The sequence below is a fragment of the Megalobrama amblycephala genome, linkage group LG2 (genome assembly GCF_018812025.1).
Source record: "Megalobrama amblycephala isolate DHTTF-2021 linkage group LG2, ASM1881202v1, whole genome shotgun sequence".
Taxonomy (NCBI): Eukaryota; Metazoa; Chordata; class Actinopteri; order Cypriniformes; family Xenocyprididae; genus Megalobrama; species Megalobrama amblycephala.
In genome coordinates, this window is record NC_063045.1 from 11,017,817 (window position 1) to 11,036,575 (window position 18,759).

At 43.5% G+C, this 18,759-nt stretch overlaps 3 protein-coding genes across 6 annotated transcripts in view; all 3 read left to right on the plus strand.

Moving 5' to 3' along the window:
- Positions 1-18,759, plus strand: part of LOC125263588 — a 378,279-nt gene that overhangs the window by 11,368 nt on the left and 348,152 nt on the right. The gene's annotated exons all lie outside the window — the stretch shown is intronic.
- Positions 552-3,806, plus strand: LOC125263578. Of its 4 annotated transcripts, XM_048182621.1 has the most exons (7): positions 552-767; positions 901-951; positions 1,160-1,495; positions 1,752-2,048; positions 2,493-2,606; positions 2,715-2,782; positions 3,321-3,806. In XM_048182621.1, the coding sequence occupies exons 1-7, from the start codon at positions 731-733 to the stop codon at positions 3,369-3,371; spliced, it is 954 nt and encodes a 317-aa protein (XP_048038578.1). In that variant the 5' UTR covers positions 552-730; the 3' UTR covers positions 3,372-3,806. The 4 variants fall into 4 exon arrangements, with proteins under 4 accessions (XP_048038578.1, XP_048038580.1, XP_048038581.1 ...); XM_048182623.1 differs by lacking the exons at positions 2,715-2,782; positions 3,321-3,806 and adding an exon at positions 2,337-2,404 and having other exon boundaries at positions 1,752-2,079; positions 2,493-2,599; XM_048182624.1 differs by lacking the exons at positions 2,715-2,782; positions 3,321-3,806 and having other exon boundaries at positions 1,752-2,079; positions 2,337-2,599.
- LOC125263600 (SLAM family member 5-like) lies at positions 5,069-13,364 on the plus strand. Its single transcript, XM_048182660.1, has 5 exons — positions 5,069-5,399; positions 5,619-5,930; positions 11,789-11,911; positions 12,721-12,800; positions 12,930-13,364. The coding sequence occupies exons 1-5, from the start codon at positions 5,111-5,113 to the stop codon at positions 12,966-12,968; spliced, it is 843 nt and encodes a 280-aa protein (XP_048038617.1). The 5' UTR covers positions 5,069-5,110; the 3' UTR covers positions 12,969-13,364.

Sequence of the window (18,759 nt, forward strand, 5' to 3'; positions counted from 1 at the left end):
TAGAAATTGTCAAAACAGCAAGCCTACTTTAACCCTCGGAAAAACACATGCATCATTCTCAATGTCAACAGTAAGAATAAACCAATTTAAGTGCAAAAAGTGCCTAATAGCCTATAAGCAACATAATTAGCAGGCATTTCACACACGTTCGTGCCAGCCAACAATGTGTCATACATTGATACATAATGTACGATCATCCGACAACAACAACAAATTTGCATTTACCTTTGTGTTGCGCTTTAACTTCTTTAACTTTTACATATTGTAGAACATAATGCAGAACTTTGCACAGTCAAAACTGATCAAGCCCGGCATCTGGAGGAAAATACATTGCTGTCTGCACTACACATTTTTCGTTGATAGCCTACTTTATTTATTGTAGGCTTCGTGTTAAAAACCGGCCAGTTATTAAAACAACAACAACAACAACAACAAACAGCCCCACAGTGCATTTTTCTCTGGTCCAACCCGATCAAAATTGGGGGCGGAACTTGCCCAGTCTGCCAACACTGCAAGCAGGGGCGTCACGGTCACATTTCTAGAGATGTTGGATGGAGCATAATAACTCTCATCTAACGGTTCGCTAAGAGTTGCCTGTAAAATAAAGTGTTTTTAATTTAAATGAGCACTCTTTGCAACGAAATAAACAACCGTTTTCAGCGCCCCAAACACAACTGCATAATGTTGCGTTTTATGCATAGACTATAAACTGGTTGAACTGTTGGAGAAGATGGTTTACGCATCTGTTTGCTTATGGCTTTTAGGAGGTAAGTTATGCATTTTTGTTATTTAGTTAGGGTTAGGCTTAGTATTGTAGTTTTGCATGGTCTTGTATCATAATTCACAGTTTATTCATGTAATTTTTTTGTCAGTTTCATTAAACTGTTAAATGTTTCGTAGTTTTAAAGTTGACACAGCAGCAGCCTCAGCCACCCAGCTCAACAGTAAATGGTAAAATGATTTACTATGTTATTCATTAGAGTGCAGCTTTTTTGTTGTACCTTTAGCTTTTATGTACTTTGTTTAAACTATAAGTTGTTTAAACTTTGTTTAAACTATACTATATTTAAGAAATTATAGTGGTGTCTTTTTCCAAATAAACTCCGAAAGATATCTGAGGTGATAATCTGTGACTGTTGTGTTGACTCTTTTCTTCCAGGCGTTTCTGTTTATACAGATGAAACGGAGACAATATCAGTGATGGAGGGAGATTCGGTCACTCTAAACACTGATGTTATTGAAATACAGACACATCGTCTGATAGTGTGGACATTTAGACTCAAAGGTTCAGATACTGTTATAGTTGAAATCTATAAAGGGATCATCTCTGTTTATGATAGTGAGAATGATGAGAGATTCAGAGACAGACTACAGATAGATGAGCAGACAGGATCTCTGACCATCACAAACATCAACAGATTACACTCTGGACTTTATAAACTACAGATCATGAATAAAGACATCATATACAAGAATTTCAATGTTGCTGTCTATGGTGAGTAAATTGTATTTTCTTTATTGTGGTCTAGTATGTGGATGATTGAAGGCTGTTAGTGTCAGGAATTATTAAGAAGAATTTTTGCAGTGAATGTTTTATTATTAAATTGTATTTCAAAAACTTCAGTCAAGTTGCCATTGTTCATGCCTCATTCGTTTTAGAGCATCTGAAGATGCGTTGCTATTTTTATATTGAGCATCTTTACATAGTGTCTGATTCTTCCTAAAAAGATGTTTTTTTCTTCAATTTTTAGCTCTTTTAACTGTTCCTGTCATCAGTGATTCTCCACAAAAACCTTCAGTATCAGAAAGTTCATCAAACTATAATTGTTCACTGCTGTGTTCAGTTGTGAATGTGAGTCATGTGACTCTCTCCTGGTACAAAGGAAACAGTTTATTGTCCAGCATCAGTGTGTCTGATCTCAGCATCAGTCTCTCTCTACCTCTGGAGATTCAGTGTCTGGATGATTCCTACAGCTGTGTGGTGTCTTATTCATTCACCAACCAGACTAAACACCTCAACATCACTGATCTCTGTCACACGTGTCCAGGTGTGTCAACATTCAACAAACTCTGCATCTTGTACGTGAACTCACATTAACATGCAATGTACACATTCAAGCATTTTAATAATCACACACTATTTGGTGCATGTGCTGTGTAATGCATTTGAGAGACATTTTCTTCATTACATAACATACATTTTATGGATATTCTTATTGTCACTACCAAGTTTTATCATTTCTGTTCTGAGATTTTGAAGTTTTTCTATTTCAGTTATTTCTGAGTTTGAGTTTCTTGAGTTTATTTAGCTAGGCTATATTTATTTGTTTCCATAGTGTAGGTGCTGATTTGAAACTATGAAACTATGGTTTCCATAGTTACCCATTGTTTTCACCTGTGTCCAGTTAAGTTGCTCGATCTCTTTGTATATTTATACTCATCATTTTTATGCTTGCTTACAATAATGGCTGTTGTTGTCTTATGCATTGCAGGACCCAGTCAGCATTTATTTCTCACAGTCATTGTTGTACTGCTGCTAGTGGCCATAGCGGGGGTTGTGTTGATGTATTGTTACTGTAAAAACTACAAACGAGTGAAACAAGAAGGCAAGTATTAGCGACTGTTTGCAATGTATCTTTTAATTTCCTTTTTTTTTCTTTTCTTTTTTTTTTGCAAGTAGTGCCAACTAAATTTCTAAATTGATTGTTAAACAGCTCAGAATACTGAGGATCAGGTCAGTTATACCGATGTGACACTTAGCACACACCGAGCTTCAGATATGGTAAGATACGAGTGTTATTGACAACTCTCTTTGTCTGCTGGTGGAAAACCAATGAGTCAGTGTTGTTTGTTTGTGTATCTGCTTGTGGCTGCTTTTATATGCATGATGTTGCATAATTTAACACTCAGACGTCATGAATAATTGTTCTTATTGTGCTGATGCTTGTGGCCTTAGTAATAAAAAATTAATTTTACCATGTTTAAACATGATGAGTTCTCACATCCTCCTCATGATATGCTGTGGGTTTTAAGTAGGTGTGACTCGGCTTCAGTTCAGTTCTTCTTTGGATTCTGTGCATGTTCTTACATGATAATGAAGCACTCGTTTGACTGGATTTAGGATTATATTGATAATGATACATTGAATACTCTAATATATTTAATTCCCCATTTTAACAGCCTTCATGGAACCTTTGTGCTACATTTTCTTTATAGCTGATATTATTTTGTGACTTTGCGCTTTCATCTTTCTCTTTTAAGCATGTGTAGTAGTATCAGTTCTGTTCTCTCATCTCTCTCTTGACTTTCTTTTCTTACAGGAGATTGTTGGACGGGATCAGACAGAGTATTCAAGAGTTGCTTTTAGATGATGATAACACAGTCTGTTATTGTAGAGTTTAGTCATTAAAGGACAGAGCATGTTGGAGCACATGTCAGAGTGTAACAAAGCTAAACCTCAAATGTATTGCTGTCGCTGTTTACTACAAGTGACTGTATTTCTGTTGCGTGTTATAAACACTCTCTCAAAGAATTTGAGCTTTATTAAGAAAGAAAGACCAAAGAAACTACAGACAATATGGTGTCCTGCTATTGGAGGGGCTTGCTGCCAAGTACATTAGACACCCCATTTACCTCAATCTTGTTTGCACCTGTAGGCTTCATAACTCTGTCATGTCTAGACTTGAGTAGAGCTGGTTTGTATGCTTAGTATTAGTTATTATACAGCCATCCACATGATACTATCCAATTCCAAATCACAGGACAAAAAGAGATAAAGAGAAAGAAGTAAACTCAGAAAAGTAGATGCAACCATCAAGATTTCACTAAAGAAGAATGTGTAATGAGAGCAAAATGCATTTAGTAGCCTTTTGAATATGTGTAGTAGCAAAGGGCTCCCTCTACTGACTGTGTGTGAGATTACACACAGGATTTGGCAGCTTATCATGGTCAAATTAGTCTCTGCTGTAACTGTAACTGGAAATCCTGAAGGGCAAAAGCATAATCACATAATGCATTATTGAAAGTAATGCATTAGCCATTGAGTGCCATTAAATACTGGGCTCATGTAATGTCATGATAAAGTGTTTTAACAAAGCTTTCAGTGTTATTATAAATACATATGTGTATATATGTTATTATTGTATATGCTGTGTTTTGTGTATTTGCTGCAAAATAAACATTTCTGAACTTTCACTTTGTACTGACTGTGTTTGTCTCCACTAAACTTGTATGTAGTTGGACGCACTGAGAAGAGATGAGGTGGTAAATCAGAGGCCTTCATCTAGTAGCGTATGCAAGACTATTCATGGGCATTAATTCCATTGTTTATAATCCCAGAATCAGACATTATTTTTGGTTGTACGATGAATCTTGTTTCTATGTTAACTTCACAGTGGGTTAAAGATCTGTTGATTTTATGGGAAGGGTTTTTTATTATTCTTTTGTACAAGAGAAGAATTAACAGTTTGATACCCAGATTGACAATGAAAAAAATGAACATCCTTGAGATTGCTTCTGTATTAAAATATGCTGTATATGTATTATTTTAAACCTCTAAAATCAGAAAAAGTAGGCTATCTATAATTGTCTTTTCAGTTTTTTTTTTTTTTTTTTTTTTTGTGAAGTTCATGCTGTCTGACGCCACCAGCTGCGGTAAAATCTCTGGTCTGTTTTTTAGGTCAGTAGCTATAATTACTCAACAGACCGTTTTGTTTCTCAGATGTTTGCATGGTCAGTGTGTTCTACTTTGTTCAGAATTTTACAATTCTGTTTGAGAGTTTTAGAAAGTGGGGTGTGTAGTTTGGATTATTTCATGAATTTCTGTTGTTCATCACACCGCAGCACCATGAGGAGTTTGATTTCAGAGCCATTTTGAATATGATGTCAAACGCTGCCTTCTTCTGTCTATGTGTGTGTGTCACAAATTGTAAGTGGATTTCGTTTAATTTTAGGTATTTATGGAGTTCAACTATGTTCTATTATGTGTTTGACTTGTTCTTCTGAGTTAATCTATTTTTAATTCAAACTGCACTCTTTAGGTATTTTTGTTTGTTTGTTTCATGTTTCAGGTGTGTTTTGTGTTGAGGATGAAGTGAAGTCAGTGTCAGTGATGGAGGGAGATTCTGTCTCTCTAAACACTGATGTTCAAGTACAGAGAGGTGATCAGATAGTGTGGACATTTGGACCTCAAAACACTCGAATAGCTGAAATCATTAAAAGGGACCAAATAAACTATATATTTGTCAGTAATGATGGGATATTCAGAGACAGACTCCAGATGGAGAATCACACTGGATCTCTGACCATCAGAAACACCAGATCTGAACACACTGGACTTTATGAACTGACCGTCATCAGCAGTAGAAAAACACTGAAGAGATTCAATGTTACTGTGTATGGTGAGTAAATTATATAAATCATGTCACAAATGTTATTAGTATTATATTGTACACATCCTGTGTTTCTTCTCAGCTTCACGTTTACATGTCAACGTTCTGCTTTATTTGTTTTCAAAGAAAGCATAAATTCAGACTCGACAATTACTCAAAAGATTAAGACTGCATTAGGCCTATTTTTGTTTGTTTAGACATTCATAATTTTTTCTGTATTTTTTCCAGCTCCTCTACCCTTTCCTGTCATTTCCAGTAACTCTTCAAACTGTTCATCATCATCATCATCATCATCAGTGTCATCAGTGTCAAAATGTGCACTGGTGTGTTTAGCTGTGAATGTGAGTCATGTGACTCTCTCCTGGTACAAAGGAAACAGTTTATTGTCCAGCATCAGTGTGTCTGATCTCAGCATCAGTCTCTCTCTACCTCTGGAGGTGGAATATCAGGATAAAAACACCTACAGCTGTGTGATCAACAATCCCATCAGAAACCAGACCAAACATCTCATAGCCAATGGACTCTGTCACACATGTGAAGGTACGTCAACATTTCGTTCCTCTTTGTAGAACATACTCGGTTACTAACGTAACCTCGGTTCCCTGAGATACGGAACGAGTACTGCGTATGGGGAAAGGTCTCCCTTTTTCCCCGCTGCTGAAGCCTTTTTCAATAACGCAGTGTAACTGCATCGTCATTGGTTCACTCATAGACAAGTTGTTGAACCAATGACGGCGCGGCATAGCTGCGCGACCTATGGCGACAAAGCGCGCGAATATTCCCGCCGAAATGGGCGGGGTTAGGGGCTATATAAGCAGGCGTTTCGCCATAGGATTTCAGTGTAATCGATTGAAGCGACGACCCTGAAGCCGCAGCCTCGTGGCACGGCAAGTGACACAGTACTCGTTCCGTATCTCAGGGAACCGAGGTTACGTTAGTAACCGAGTACGTTCCCTTTCGATACTTCACTCGTACTGCGTATGGGGAACGAATTCAACCACGCCGTGCCACGGCTGGGAACGATACAGCCTGATATTGGACACATGGGAGTGGGTCCAAAAGACAAGCGAGAAGGCAAAGCCTTAATCGAACCCTAGTTACACTTAAGGAAATAATTCCTGGGGTTGTGTGAGGCGGAACTCGCCAGAGGCCGCTTAATCACACTGAAAGAACCCGAGCTTGCAAGGTTGGGACATCGAGATGATAGAATCTGACAAAAGTGGACGGCGAAGACCAGCCGGCCGCCTCACAGATGTCTTGAATGGAAACTCCGTTGGACCAAGCCCACGAGGAAGCCATTCCTCTAGTGGAGTGGGCCCTGACTCCTATGGGGCAGTCTGCACCCAGTGAGGAGTAGCACAGGTTAATAGCGTCCACTATCCAACGGGAAAGGCGCTTGTTTTGAGACCGGAGACCCTTTGGTGCGGCCACCAAAACAAACAAAGAGCTGATCCGACTGCCTGAAAGGCTGCGATCGCTCCACATAGGTCCTCAATGCCCTGACTGGGCAGAGTAGCTCTAGCTCTCGTTCATCCGCCGAGGGAGGAAGAGCAGAAAGCGAGATGACCTGAGCTCTAAACGGGGTTGAGAGCACCTTAGGAACGTAGCCATGCCTAGGTTTCAGAACGACCTTCGAGTCTCCAGGCCCAAATTCAAGGCATGCAGGGCTCACAGAGAGGACCTGCAAATCGCCAACGCGCTTAACCGATGCCAGTGCTAACAGCAGAGCGGTTTTTAGCGTTAGGGGCCTGAGATCAGCTGAACCCATTGGCTCAAAGAGGGCTCCCTTTAAGGCCCTGAGGACCAACGAGAGGTCCCAAGTGGGAACGGTGAGGGGGCGAGGAGGATTCAATCGCCTAGCACCCCTCAGGAAACGGATTATAAGGCCGTTACGTCCCACTGATTGGCCAGCAATGGGAGCATGGAACGCCGCAATGGCTGCTACGTAGACCTTAAGAGTAGAAGGGGTGCGCCCCATTTCCAAGCGTTCTTGGAGGAAAGACAGTATGAAGGATACGTCACTCTCCACAGGGTCTATGTTGCGTGAGGAACACCAATCAACAAAGACAGACCATTTCTGGTCATAGAGGCGTCTCGTGGATGGGGCTCTAGCCTGAGAAATGGTATTTAGGACGTCCCCGGGGAGGCTGGTCAGCTCCCATCGAGGGACCAGAGGTGCAGAGCCCAAAGCTCCGGCTGTGGGTGCCAGATCGTTCTGTTTGCCTTAGAGAGGAGGTCCCGTCTCAGGGGAATCGGCCACGGGGCTCTCAGGGAGAGCTTGAACAGCTCCGAGGACCAAACTTGGTTCCTCCAGAGCGGGGCCACCAGAAGGACTCTGTGTTGGTCTTCTCTGATGCGCCTGATGACCTGAGGGATCAGTGCGATCGGAGGGAAGGCGTAAAGGAGCGTGCTGGGCCATGTATGGGCCAGAGCATCGACTTCCTTCGAGAAAAATGTTGGGCAATGAGAGCTGTCTTCTGAGGCGAAGAGGTCTATCTCTGCCCTCCCGAAGAACTCCCAAATCTTGAGGACCACTTGGGGGTGGAGCATCCACTCGTCGGAGGGGATGTTGCTCCGTGACAACATGTCTGCGCCCAGATTGTTCCTGCCAGGAACGTGAGTCGCTCTGAGCGACTGAAGCCTCGGAAGAGCCCATTCCAGAAGACGTTTCGCCAGAGCGCATAAGCGGCTGGACGAGAGACCGCCCTGGTGGTTTAAATATGACACCACTGTCATACTGTCCGATCGGACTAGAACATGACGTCCTGTCAAGTGAGCCTGAAAAGACTGAAGGGCCTTCATCACTGCTAGCATCTCTAGACAGTTGATGTGTAGACGGCTTTCCTCGTGACTCCACGAGCCGAAGGCCGGTCTGCCCTCGCACACAGCGCCCCAACCCGAGTTGGAAGCGTCCGTTGAGAGCACCGTCCTTCGTGAGACCGCCTGTAAGTGTACTCCGCGCTTGAACCACATAGGGTCCATCCAAGGTTTCAGGGCTAGAAGACAGGCCTGATTGACTTTGAGACATAAGCGGCCGTGCCGCCAGGCACTGGGAGGAACCCGGAACTTCAACCAGTACTGAAGAGGCCGCATCCGAAGAAGGCCGAGCTGCAGCACCGGGGAGGCGGAAGCCATCAGCCCTAGTAGCCTCTGGAAAAACTTCAGAGGGAGACAGGCTTTGTTCTTGATTGAGACCGTGAGCTGCTGAATCGTTAGAGCGCGCTCCGGCGAGACTACTGCCGTCATGCGGACTGAGTCGAAAACTGCCCCTAGAAACGAGATTCGCTGGGTGGGGCACAGCGAGCTCTTGGCTAAGTTGACCCTGAGACCCAGACATTGTAAATGGCTGAGGAGCACGGATCTGTGGTGTTCCAGCTCGGCTCGCGAACGGGCTAGAATGAGCCAGTCGTCGAGATAATTCAGGACCCGGATTCCCATTTGCCTCAGAGGGGAAAGCGCCGCGTCCATGCACTTGGTGAAAGTGCGAGGAGCCAGAGACAGCCCGAAGTGCAGGACCGTATATTGGTACGCCACTCCCTCGTATGCGAATCTCAAGAATCGTCTGTGACGGGGGGCTATCTGGATGTGAAAATACGCATCCTTCAGGTCCAGCGAGCAGAACCAGTCCTCGGGGCAAATGTGCGCGAGGATCTGTTTCAGCGTCAGCATTTTGAACTTCCGTCTCATGAGGGAGTGATTCAAAAGTCTGAGGTCTAGAATGGGTCTGAGACCACCATCCTTCTTGGGGACCAGAAAGTAGCGGCTGTAAAAGCCTGACTCGCTCTCTGTCGGGGAAACTATTTCCACAGCTCCCTTTCTTAGCAACGTCATAACTTCAGCTCGGAGGACATGAGCGTCGTCCGGAATGACCGAGGTTTGAAGCACCCTGCCGAAGCGAGGGGGCCGTCGTGCAAACTGGAGCGAGTAGCCCTGGGTTACGATCCCCATAACCCATTCTGACACATCGGGGATGGCCTGCCAGGCCTCGGCCCGAGTGGCAAGGGGTTGAATGATATCGGGTGACAGACCGCCGTTGAGGGGGTCGTACACCGAGAGGGGTGGAAGAGGAAATTTGCTCTTTTTTAGATGAGGTGAAATATTGTTCGCCGTGAAAACGGCGTTTGGAGTGGGCGCAACAGGTGTGGGCCCAGCTATCACTTGGAGCATGTTTCCCACGCCCGGAATTAAACGAGGCGGAGGGGAAATTACTCGTGGGAGCTTTGGGGGCTGTCCGGTCGCAACGGGACGATCCCCCATCCTCTTCCTTCCTGACGAATCAGGACGACTTCGGAGGCACCGGGTCCAGCACAATCTTGGGCCGGGGTCCCTGGCGTCTCGGGAAGGGAGGGCGCTTCGCAGGGTGCGAGCGCTGGCGATGCTCCTTGGGTGGCGCTGCCTGTGTTGCGGGTGGAGCTGGCTTGTTCTGCTGAGCCGGCGCAGTCCTGGGGCGGCTGGACGCAGAAGCAGAGCTGGAGCGCTTCGGCAAGAAATGCCTCATAGCCTGAGACGATTTCTGCGCAGCAGTAAAGCGCTCGGTGAAGCCGTCCACTGCAGGCCCGAAGAGACCAGAGGGAGAGACCGGGGCGTCTAAGAAGGCCGTCTTATCCAGGTCCTTGATCTCCGTTAGGTTGAGCCACAGGTGGCGCTCCAACACTACCAGGCTGGCCATGGAACGCCCGATGGCCTGGGCCGTAGCCTTCGTGGCTCGCAGGGCAAGGTCGGTGGCGCTGCGAAGGTCCTTGAAAGCCGGCGCGTCAATTCCAGACTCGTCCAGCGAGCGGAGGAGTTAAGCGCGGAGGCAGCCTGGCCCGCCGAGGTGTAAGCCCGTCCAGCCAAAGTAGAGGTGGTCCGACAGGGCTTGGAAGGAAGGGCCCTCTTGGTCTTCCATCCCACAGCCGCGGGAGGGCAGAGGTGAGCAGCCACCGCTTCGTCTAGGGGTGGCAGGTGCTCGTATCCCTTCTCTTCGGCGCCGTCGACGGCGGTGAGGGCGGAGCGGTGCGTTGTGTGAAGGCGGGCGGAATACGGAGCGCGCCACGACTTCGTGAGCTCCTCGTGGACCTCAGGAAAAAAGGGCGCTGAGCGCTGGCGAGGTGCTTGGCGGCGGCCTGGCAGGAATCACTCGTCCAGGCGGCCGCGAGATGGCTCCTCTGGAGGGGCCCACTCGAGGTCCAGCTCTTCCACGGCTCTGGACAGGATGCGGAAAAGCTCGGCATCCATGCCCTGGCCGTGCTCAATGGGCTCCAAGGGAGGCGGGGGAGCGGGGTCATCCGGCTCGCCAGCCCATCCTTCCGCTTCGGAAGCCGCAAGTGACATGGAGTCATCCTGCTCGTCGTCTGTTCCTCCGAATGAGACGAGGTCACTTGCTTCGGCAGAGGCACGCGGGGGCTGGGCCGGCGTGAGCTCGCCTAACTCCGGGCGCTGAGTCGCTCTACCCCGCTGTCTCTTCCTGGCCGGTTCGCGGGAGGAAGGAGACGGGAGGGCACGAGCGGCGAGATCGCCCTCTGTGAAGAAGGCGACCCGCGAGCGCAGGGAACTGAGACTCATGCACTCGCAGTGCGGGCATGAGTCTCCAGCAAGCGCGCCGTCCGCATGGGGCTTGCCCAGGCAGGCGACACACTCGCTGTGACCGTCGCTATCGTGCAGGGGGGCCCTGCACGTAGCACATGAGTGACGGGGCATCGTGAGACGCCGGTGCCGTGAAAACGGCAGTTGGGTGGCTCTTTGTAGAGCGGCGAGGGCCGCGGAAGCTCTTAGAAGCGGTGAAAACTGCTGAAATCGCTCTTTTAGAGCGGCGTTAAGCCGCGGGTGAAGCTCTCAGGCGGCGCGCCGGATGGCGGCAGGGGACGTACAGGAAGCAGCCGGGAGCGGGAAGCGGGAGGCGGCGGCTCGACGACGGCGCAGAAGCTGCAGTCAGTGAGGGCGCCGGCGCTGTCCTCAACCGGCGAGTCCAGGCGAGTCCGCTGCGGGAGCCTCTTCAGACGGCAGCGAGAGCTGTCAGGAAGGCGGCGAGCTTCTTCGGCTTCAGGCGGAGATCAGCGAAGAGAAGTAGAGGTCGTCGCTGAAGGAGAAAACACTGAAATCCTATGGCGAAACGCCTGCTTATATAGCCCCTAACCCCGCCCATTTCGGCGGGAATATTCGCGCGCTTTGTCGCCATAGGTCGCGCAGCTATGCCGCGCCGTCATTGGTTCAACAACTTGTCTATGAGTGAACCAATGACGATGCAGTTACACTGCGTTATTGAAAAAGGCTTCAGCAGCGGGGAAAAAGGGAGACCTTTCCCCATACGCAGTACGAGTGAAGTATCGAAAGGGAACTGATATTTTGTAATTATAGGCTGACATCATATTTTTTTTGTCTGAAAGACTGAACATTTTCTCTCTATATGTTTATTACAGAACAGAGCCATCATTCATATTTTACTCTGATAATAACAGTCTGTGTGTGTCTGTTGGTGTTCATGTCTGCTGTTATACTGATTAACGCTTGCTGCAGGAAATTCTGTCAAGTGCAGCAAAAAGGCAAGTATTACCAACAACTGACAAAGTTCGCTATATGGCATTATAATAATATTAAATATATAATGTTAAATAATATAAAACATTTTATTCAATTTATAAAATGGTTTATGTTTATATAAATGCATATAATTGTATTTTTGGTGGGAAAACAAATAAAAATTTATTACAAGTTCTCAATACAATTCTCATCACTGTCATGTAAAATCCCATTATTGTCCATTGTCATGTTATCATTTTCCACTAAATGGCAGGAAACAACATAACATACTGATGGTAAAGGTGCACTATGTAACTTTTTTTTTTTTTATCAACATGACTCAATACATCATCAATCCTTCTTCCAAAATGTTTTTGTCTCACACTGATTCACTATGGTAAGCCTATTATAAGTGTTCATACTGTATGTTAGACCTGACCGGATGGTTTTCGCAGGACATTGCATACATACATCACTCGTCTGTGCGTGTCTCAACATATCTGTAAATAGAGGACAGTTGTTCCAGCTACTTTGATGCATGTAAGGTATGAGAGTAGCATAGCTTAGTTGTCACAACAAGCGAGAAAAGTTGACATGAAGCAGCTAATCTTGAACCTGAGAAATCACCTGTTTTAAACAAACACAGAACAGAGGAGAATCTGCTGGCAAAAAGAGAATGTGACAGAACTCGTAATAAAACAAGAATCAACATAGGTTTGGCTTTTCAGTGATGGTGAGAGCAGAGGGATTTGAAATGTTGTAAAAGTGTTGCAGAGATGATGGCATTTTTATTACTCAACTGTAATTTCCACTCACACCTTTGTGTTTGCAGAACTGACAATCACAGAAGAGCAAATCATGTCAGAATACACTCAGATCATCTACTGTCTTCAGACGGAAGATCTGCCACAGGTCAGCAAACACTTTTACTGATTTTATTTAAATATCTCGCATTTATAAACAGATGAAGTTCTGAAGGCCTACTTCCTGTCAGCTCAGAAGTTTATCTATGTTATGATGGTGAATGTTTCTTTCTTGTAGATCGCCTTACTGGATGTGGACAAAAAGTGTCATTTGTGAACAACAGACAACAGTGAAACTCGATATATAACGAACTGAATATCTCAAGAGAATGGTTGTCTAAATTCTCAGAGAGAGAGAAGAAAATCAAGACAAACAACAATCTTTGTAAGGTGACCTGAGCATTGGTTGATCATTTTACACCTGTAGAGAGTTTAATGACATAATGCTGAATACAGTTTGATGGGTGCTTCCCGCCATTCGTGATTTTTCTCCAAGCTGAAACCTCATCAAAAGCTCCATTGAGTTGCGTGACAGCTGCTCTGCCCTTTAGGACTTTGTTTTTTATTGTAGATTCAGTTTGTGTGGTTTGGAAATAAAGCCCTCCCTTTCCTCGCACATTTTTTTTCTGTTCATCATGAGCCGCAGACCAGATGGAGATGTTTGATGTGTGTGGATTGATTCCAGGTAGTACAAATTAACTCCAGGTGTGTGCATATCACTTTACTGACCTTCGTACTGTGGGAAGAAAAGTGACAAGAGTGATTTAATGCAGGCACAATGGGATGATGCTGATGGTATATTTCTCATGAAATAGTCATTTGACAGAAATGAAACACAAGTCTGTGGGAGGATATAGAAGGAAGTAGATGAGACTGTATTTGTTACTCACCATCTGTATTTCCATAACTCATGAAGAAAACCTGAAACGATATCCACCTTTTACGTAACGAACCTACGGCGTTTTAGATTAATGGATAGCACTTTCAGTTTGGGGAAGTTCCACTCAAAAAGACTAAAATAAATGATTTTAAATTATAAGTTTGCGCTACTAAGAATCCTTATTCGTCAAATCGAGCTGTAAAATGTCCTTCATGTTCTGTTTTTAGAGAGAATAATATAACACTTGGTATTTTAATGTGACAAAAAGAATATCTATGGCAAGAGCTCTTTTCATCACTGCATTAATTTCCTCATGATAATTTTATTTTTTCCTTTTGTATTCCACTGTAAAAATATGAAAAAAAGACTGAATCTTTCATGGGGCGTAGGAAAAAGGCAGATACACCAATTAGCCAAAACATTATGACCACCTGCTTAATATGACTGTGCAATGCCAAAACAGCTCTGACCCACCCTGAATGTGTCCTGTTTTATCTGGCACCAAGACATTAGCAGGAGATCCTTCACGTCCTGTAGTTAGCGAGGTGGAGCCACCGTGGATCAAACCAGCACATCGCACAGATGCTCAATTAGATTGAGATCTGGGGAATTTGGAGGCCAGGGAAACACCTTGAACTCTGCATCATGTTCCTCAAACCATCGCTGAACAATGTGTGCAGTGTGGCAAGGTGCATTAACCTGCTGAAAGAGACCACTTCCATGAGGAAACACCATTGTCATGAAGAGGTGGAGCTGGTCTGCAACAATGCTTAGCTAGATATCAAATTTACATCCACGTGAATGGCCGGACCCAGAGTTTCCCAGCAGAACATTGCAGAGCATCACACTCCATCCACTGGCTTGTCGTCCCACAGTGCATCCTGCTGCCATCACTTCCCAGGGTAAACAGAGCACATGTACACAGTGGACATGTGATGTAAAAGAAAATGGGTCTCATAGGACCAGGTGACCTTCTTCCACTGCTCCAAGGTCCATGCTGCGTCCCAATTCGCCTACTTATACTAAGCCCTAAAAGTATGTACTCTTTCTGTGAACAAAAAGTACTTACTTTTGAGTGTGTAGCAAAAGAGTAGACAAGCTTTGGGACATACTATCACGTCATACAATCGCGTCTTTTCTCTCTGTCGCATCCTGTTACCGTAAACTGGCCTGTCAATCATCTTACATCCTCCACATTTCATTTAACTAATTTCCTACCGTATCGGAGAGAAATGCAGCACGTTGATCTGCAGTCGCGGGTCTTTCATGTGGAGAACTCTCCTCATATTAATGCATAATGATGCATTTAAAGGTCCCGTTCTTCATGATCCCATGTTTCAAACTTTAGTTAGTGTGTAATGTTGTTGTTAGAGTATAAATAAAATCTGTAAAATGTTAAAGCTCAAAGTTCAATGCCAAGCGAGATATTTTATTTAACAGAAGTCGCCTACATCGAACTGCCAGTTTGGACTACATCCCTCTACTTCCTTCTTTAATGACGTCACTAAAACTGTCACTAAAAAGTTTTTTGACTAACCTCCGCCCACAGGAATACGCAAGAGTTGCGTTTGTAGAGTGTGTTTGTCGCCATGTCGTCGAAACGCTGTTATTTTCATCCCGCAGTCCAATCACCGGGTCTGATTCCGGCTCAAATTGATAGGGTAAAATTAAAGACATGTTTACAATAACACTGAGCACGTGCATCTCCACGTTATGGTAAGAGGCGTGACCTTTCCGGGCAAGGAGCGCTAAGCTGCTGTCGAATGACAACACAGGAACCGCTGGCACAATCAGAACTCGTTATGTATTTCTGAAGGAGGGACTTCATAGAACAAGGAAGTCATCAGCCCGTTTTTATGACAGTGGAAACAGCGGTATACAGATAAGTAAATTATGTGAAAAATACTGTGTTTTTTACACGCGAAACATGAACACATGTTATATTGCACACTATAAACACAATCAAAGCTTCAAAAAACCACAAAAAACGGGACCTTTAAAAGTTAATGGCCATTCGGATATTTATTAAAGTGCACATTGGTATTTGCAGATGAAAAATAACACGAATAACATTAAATATATATTTTCTATCAGGCTGAACTGATTATTAGCCTCTCAAACCTCTCGGCGTCGATCGCGCATATCCGCCATGTTTTGTAGTTTTTTTTTTACCACTTTTTACTCGTGTTTGTAGTTCTGAACTGAATCCTCGTCCAACGCACAATGGGTTGTGGGCAATATTAGCCTTTATAGTGTGCGCGGATCCACACTTCGAAAATCTGCCGGAAATAGTAGACCATCCGGGGACTTTTGGCATACTCTTTTCGACATACTATGCTTTGGGACACACTTAATCTCACATACTATTTAGGATGGATAGTATGGACATTGGAACGCAGGGCCAGTTTTCGGTTTGTGGTTTGTTCCTCATCAGACACTGTTGGTAAATTCTCACCCCTGCTGACCAGGAGCCACACAAGCCTTGACGTGTCAGAGAAACTTTGACCCAGTCGCCTTGCCATAACAATTTGGCCCTGGTGCTGCATCCAAAACATTGATTGTAAGAACTGATTTTTTGCTTACCATCTAATCTACCCAGACCTTAATATGCAGCCTTGTTAGGAGATGATCAACGATATTCACTTCACCTGTGACTGGTCATAAAGTTTTGGCTTATTATATATACTATATTTCATGTAAATGCACTCTATCACAGACAAAATCCTATTTCTCCATATGTGTTGTAGGGTTGGGTGACAAAATATGACAAAATATTACAAAAAATTACATAAAACTATTACGTAATATTTGAAATGGGTGTTTCTTTTTGTTCATTTATCATTTTATAGTCACGTGCTGATTCTGTGTCTCTTGACAGTGTGGTCAGGATGTGGTTTGTATGCAGGAGATGGAGAGATGTAGAAACCGAAATAGAGGGAGGGAGTACATGAATTTCTCAGAGCTGAAATGGCAAAGTTTGACTGTTTGTTTGACTGACTACAATTTAATATAGGCCTACAAATGATTTCAGGTTTAGCAATTTCTTTATGTAACAACTCTCAAAGAGAGTGACTTTACATTAAATATGCTGTAGTTTTTTGTTCCAACTGTCACAGTCATGAAAATATTTATAAGATTTTAGAGAACTCAGATCAAAAACGGGGAACTTCAACTATCATTTTCAGAGATGAAAATCCAGTCAGCAGGAAGTACTCAAGCCCTGTGATCATCTGTGAAGAGCTTTAGTGAATCATCTGAGTGAAATAAAAGCTGATATCAAGTAGCTAATGCATTACGGGAAAGACCAGAGAGAAAAAAAGATAACTGCTTCTTCATCATGATAAAACAGAGTTAACATGTTGTTATGAAAGTTGTGGTGTGCCAGCGGTGTAAAAAAGATTATACAGAGAGTTAAAATATCCATGCGTCAATGGAAAAAAAAGCCAAAAAACAAAAGCCAAGCAGTTGATGCAATAAAAGCTCACATGATAAACTGCTATCATCTGACGCTGACTTAACAGTTTGAAGATAAACGTCAGAGAGTGTGTAATTTACAGTAAATAACTGCCATGATAAACAGCTGAATGCTTTTTTCTTTTTTCAAACACCAGGCATGTCAGTAACATCTATAAACAGGAGGACTTTGAAGTAATGTTATGACAAAAAACACAACCAGAGCGACACGTGCACTGTACTTTTTTGATCAGTTTCATGCTGCTAAAATGCAGCAATGGCCTCGAGCTTGATTAAATTAAAATTATTTAATTTTGTATTCAAATTATTGATACTAAAATGTCATTTTTAACAGAAGATGCAAAATAACTTTTTCTCCGGGGATGAATAAAATTTGAATGTTCCCTAAAGGGTTAATTTGACTCACCGCCTTCTTAAATCATTCCCATGTCCTTGAGTTCATTGTCCAAACAGTTTTCCTTGAGATATAAGGATAAACACACAAAAAATGGATTTTACATAGTTTTTTTCTGCTTAGTGGACACACTCAAGGCCTCAGGTGGGTTTTTTTTTTAACTCTGAGTGGAATCAACAGGGTCTTCATGCACTGTGACACACTCAGTTTCTGAGTCAGAGCGAGATCCGCTGTGGCCTGGTTTATATAGGTGAGGGGTCTACACATGCACTGAACCGACGTGGTTTTGTTTTGTTTTCGGTAAATGCACAGCAGTTTAATGATAACTTGTCTATTATGGGATGTATGTGGTTGGTGTTTGTGCATTTGGGCAGTTGACCACTTCTGTTCTTCTCAGGCAAGTTTGCATGACCTTCACAAAAAGTAAAAGCATTAGAAAATGTACTTGTTTATTTTAAATTCTTTTCTGTATTTCTTCATAATGTGCGATTTTCAGGTCAGTTGTATCAGTATCTTCAGGCTTCATGCAAAATGTATGTTAAAGATTCATTACATGCTCAGCCTTGATCTCCAAAACATCAGGTGGCAGTATGAGTACAGATGTCCTTCAGAATACTGCACTATCCTCTGTTTTTTTAACTTCTATTGCTGAATTCAGAACTGCATAATTCTACTCATAGTACTTTTACCACATCTTAAGTGTGCATCATGATAATTTCCATATTTGCATGCAGTGGTTAGGCCTGAAACCATTTATTTGAATTATATTCAGTACCAATAACACATCTGTTAATTCTGATAAACACAGATTTAACACATTGCTGTACTTGACATTGTTCTACAGGAAATAGTGGGCTACCAGAACCCAATGTGTCAAAAATCTCTAGAAAGTGTGAACACAGGTTAGCATTCTCTGAGTTCAATAAATTAATTTCACTCTCTTTTTTCCAATATAAATGGTTCCGTGCAAATAAAAACAATATTAGCCATATTTGTCGATCTTGTATGTTCTTAAAGACCCTCTGCGGTGAAAATGTTTAGACAAAACATGTACAAATTCATATGCTCTTCCACTTCTTCAGAATCAGTTCTGGTTCAAACATAATAAACCAGCAGGTATTTCCACTTTCCATTATGCAGCATTTACTACAGTAAAGTTGACCGAGTGGATCTCTGAGAATGTGTGATTGAGAGGAGGCGGGGACTAATTTGCATATTCATGAAATTTAATTAATGAAGCAAGGGTGAAGAGTTACAATCAAGCTATTTTAAGACATGAAGAAATTATTTTCACAGGGGGAAAAAACGTTTAAATATGAC

Coding starts and splice junctions, on each gene's coding strand:
- LOC125263578 (XM_048182621.1), top strand. CDS start 731: ATGGTTTACGCATCTGTTTGCTTATGGCTTTTAGGAG. Junction 768..900: donor TTGCTTATGGCTTTTAGGAG/GTAAGTTATGCA, acceptor AATGTTTCGTAG/TTTTAAAGTTGACACAGCAG. Junction 1,496..1,751: donor TTTCAATGTTGCTGTCTATG/GTGAGTAAATTG, acceptor TTCAATTTTTAG/CTCTTTTAACTGTTCCTGTC.
- LOC125263600 (XM_048182660.1), top strand. CDS start 5,111: ATGGAGGGAGATTCTGTCTCTCTAAACACTGATGTTCAAGTACAGAGA. Junction 5,400..5,618: donor ATTCAATGTTACTGTGTATG/GTGAGTAAATTA, acceptor TATTTTTTCCAG/CTCCTCTACCCTTTCCTGTC. Junction 5,931..11,788: donor ACTCTGTCACACATGTGAAG/GTACGTCAACAT, acceptor TGTTTATTACAG/AACAGAGCCATCATTCATAT.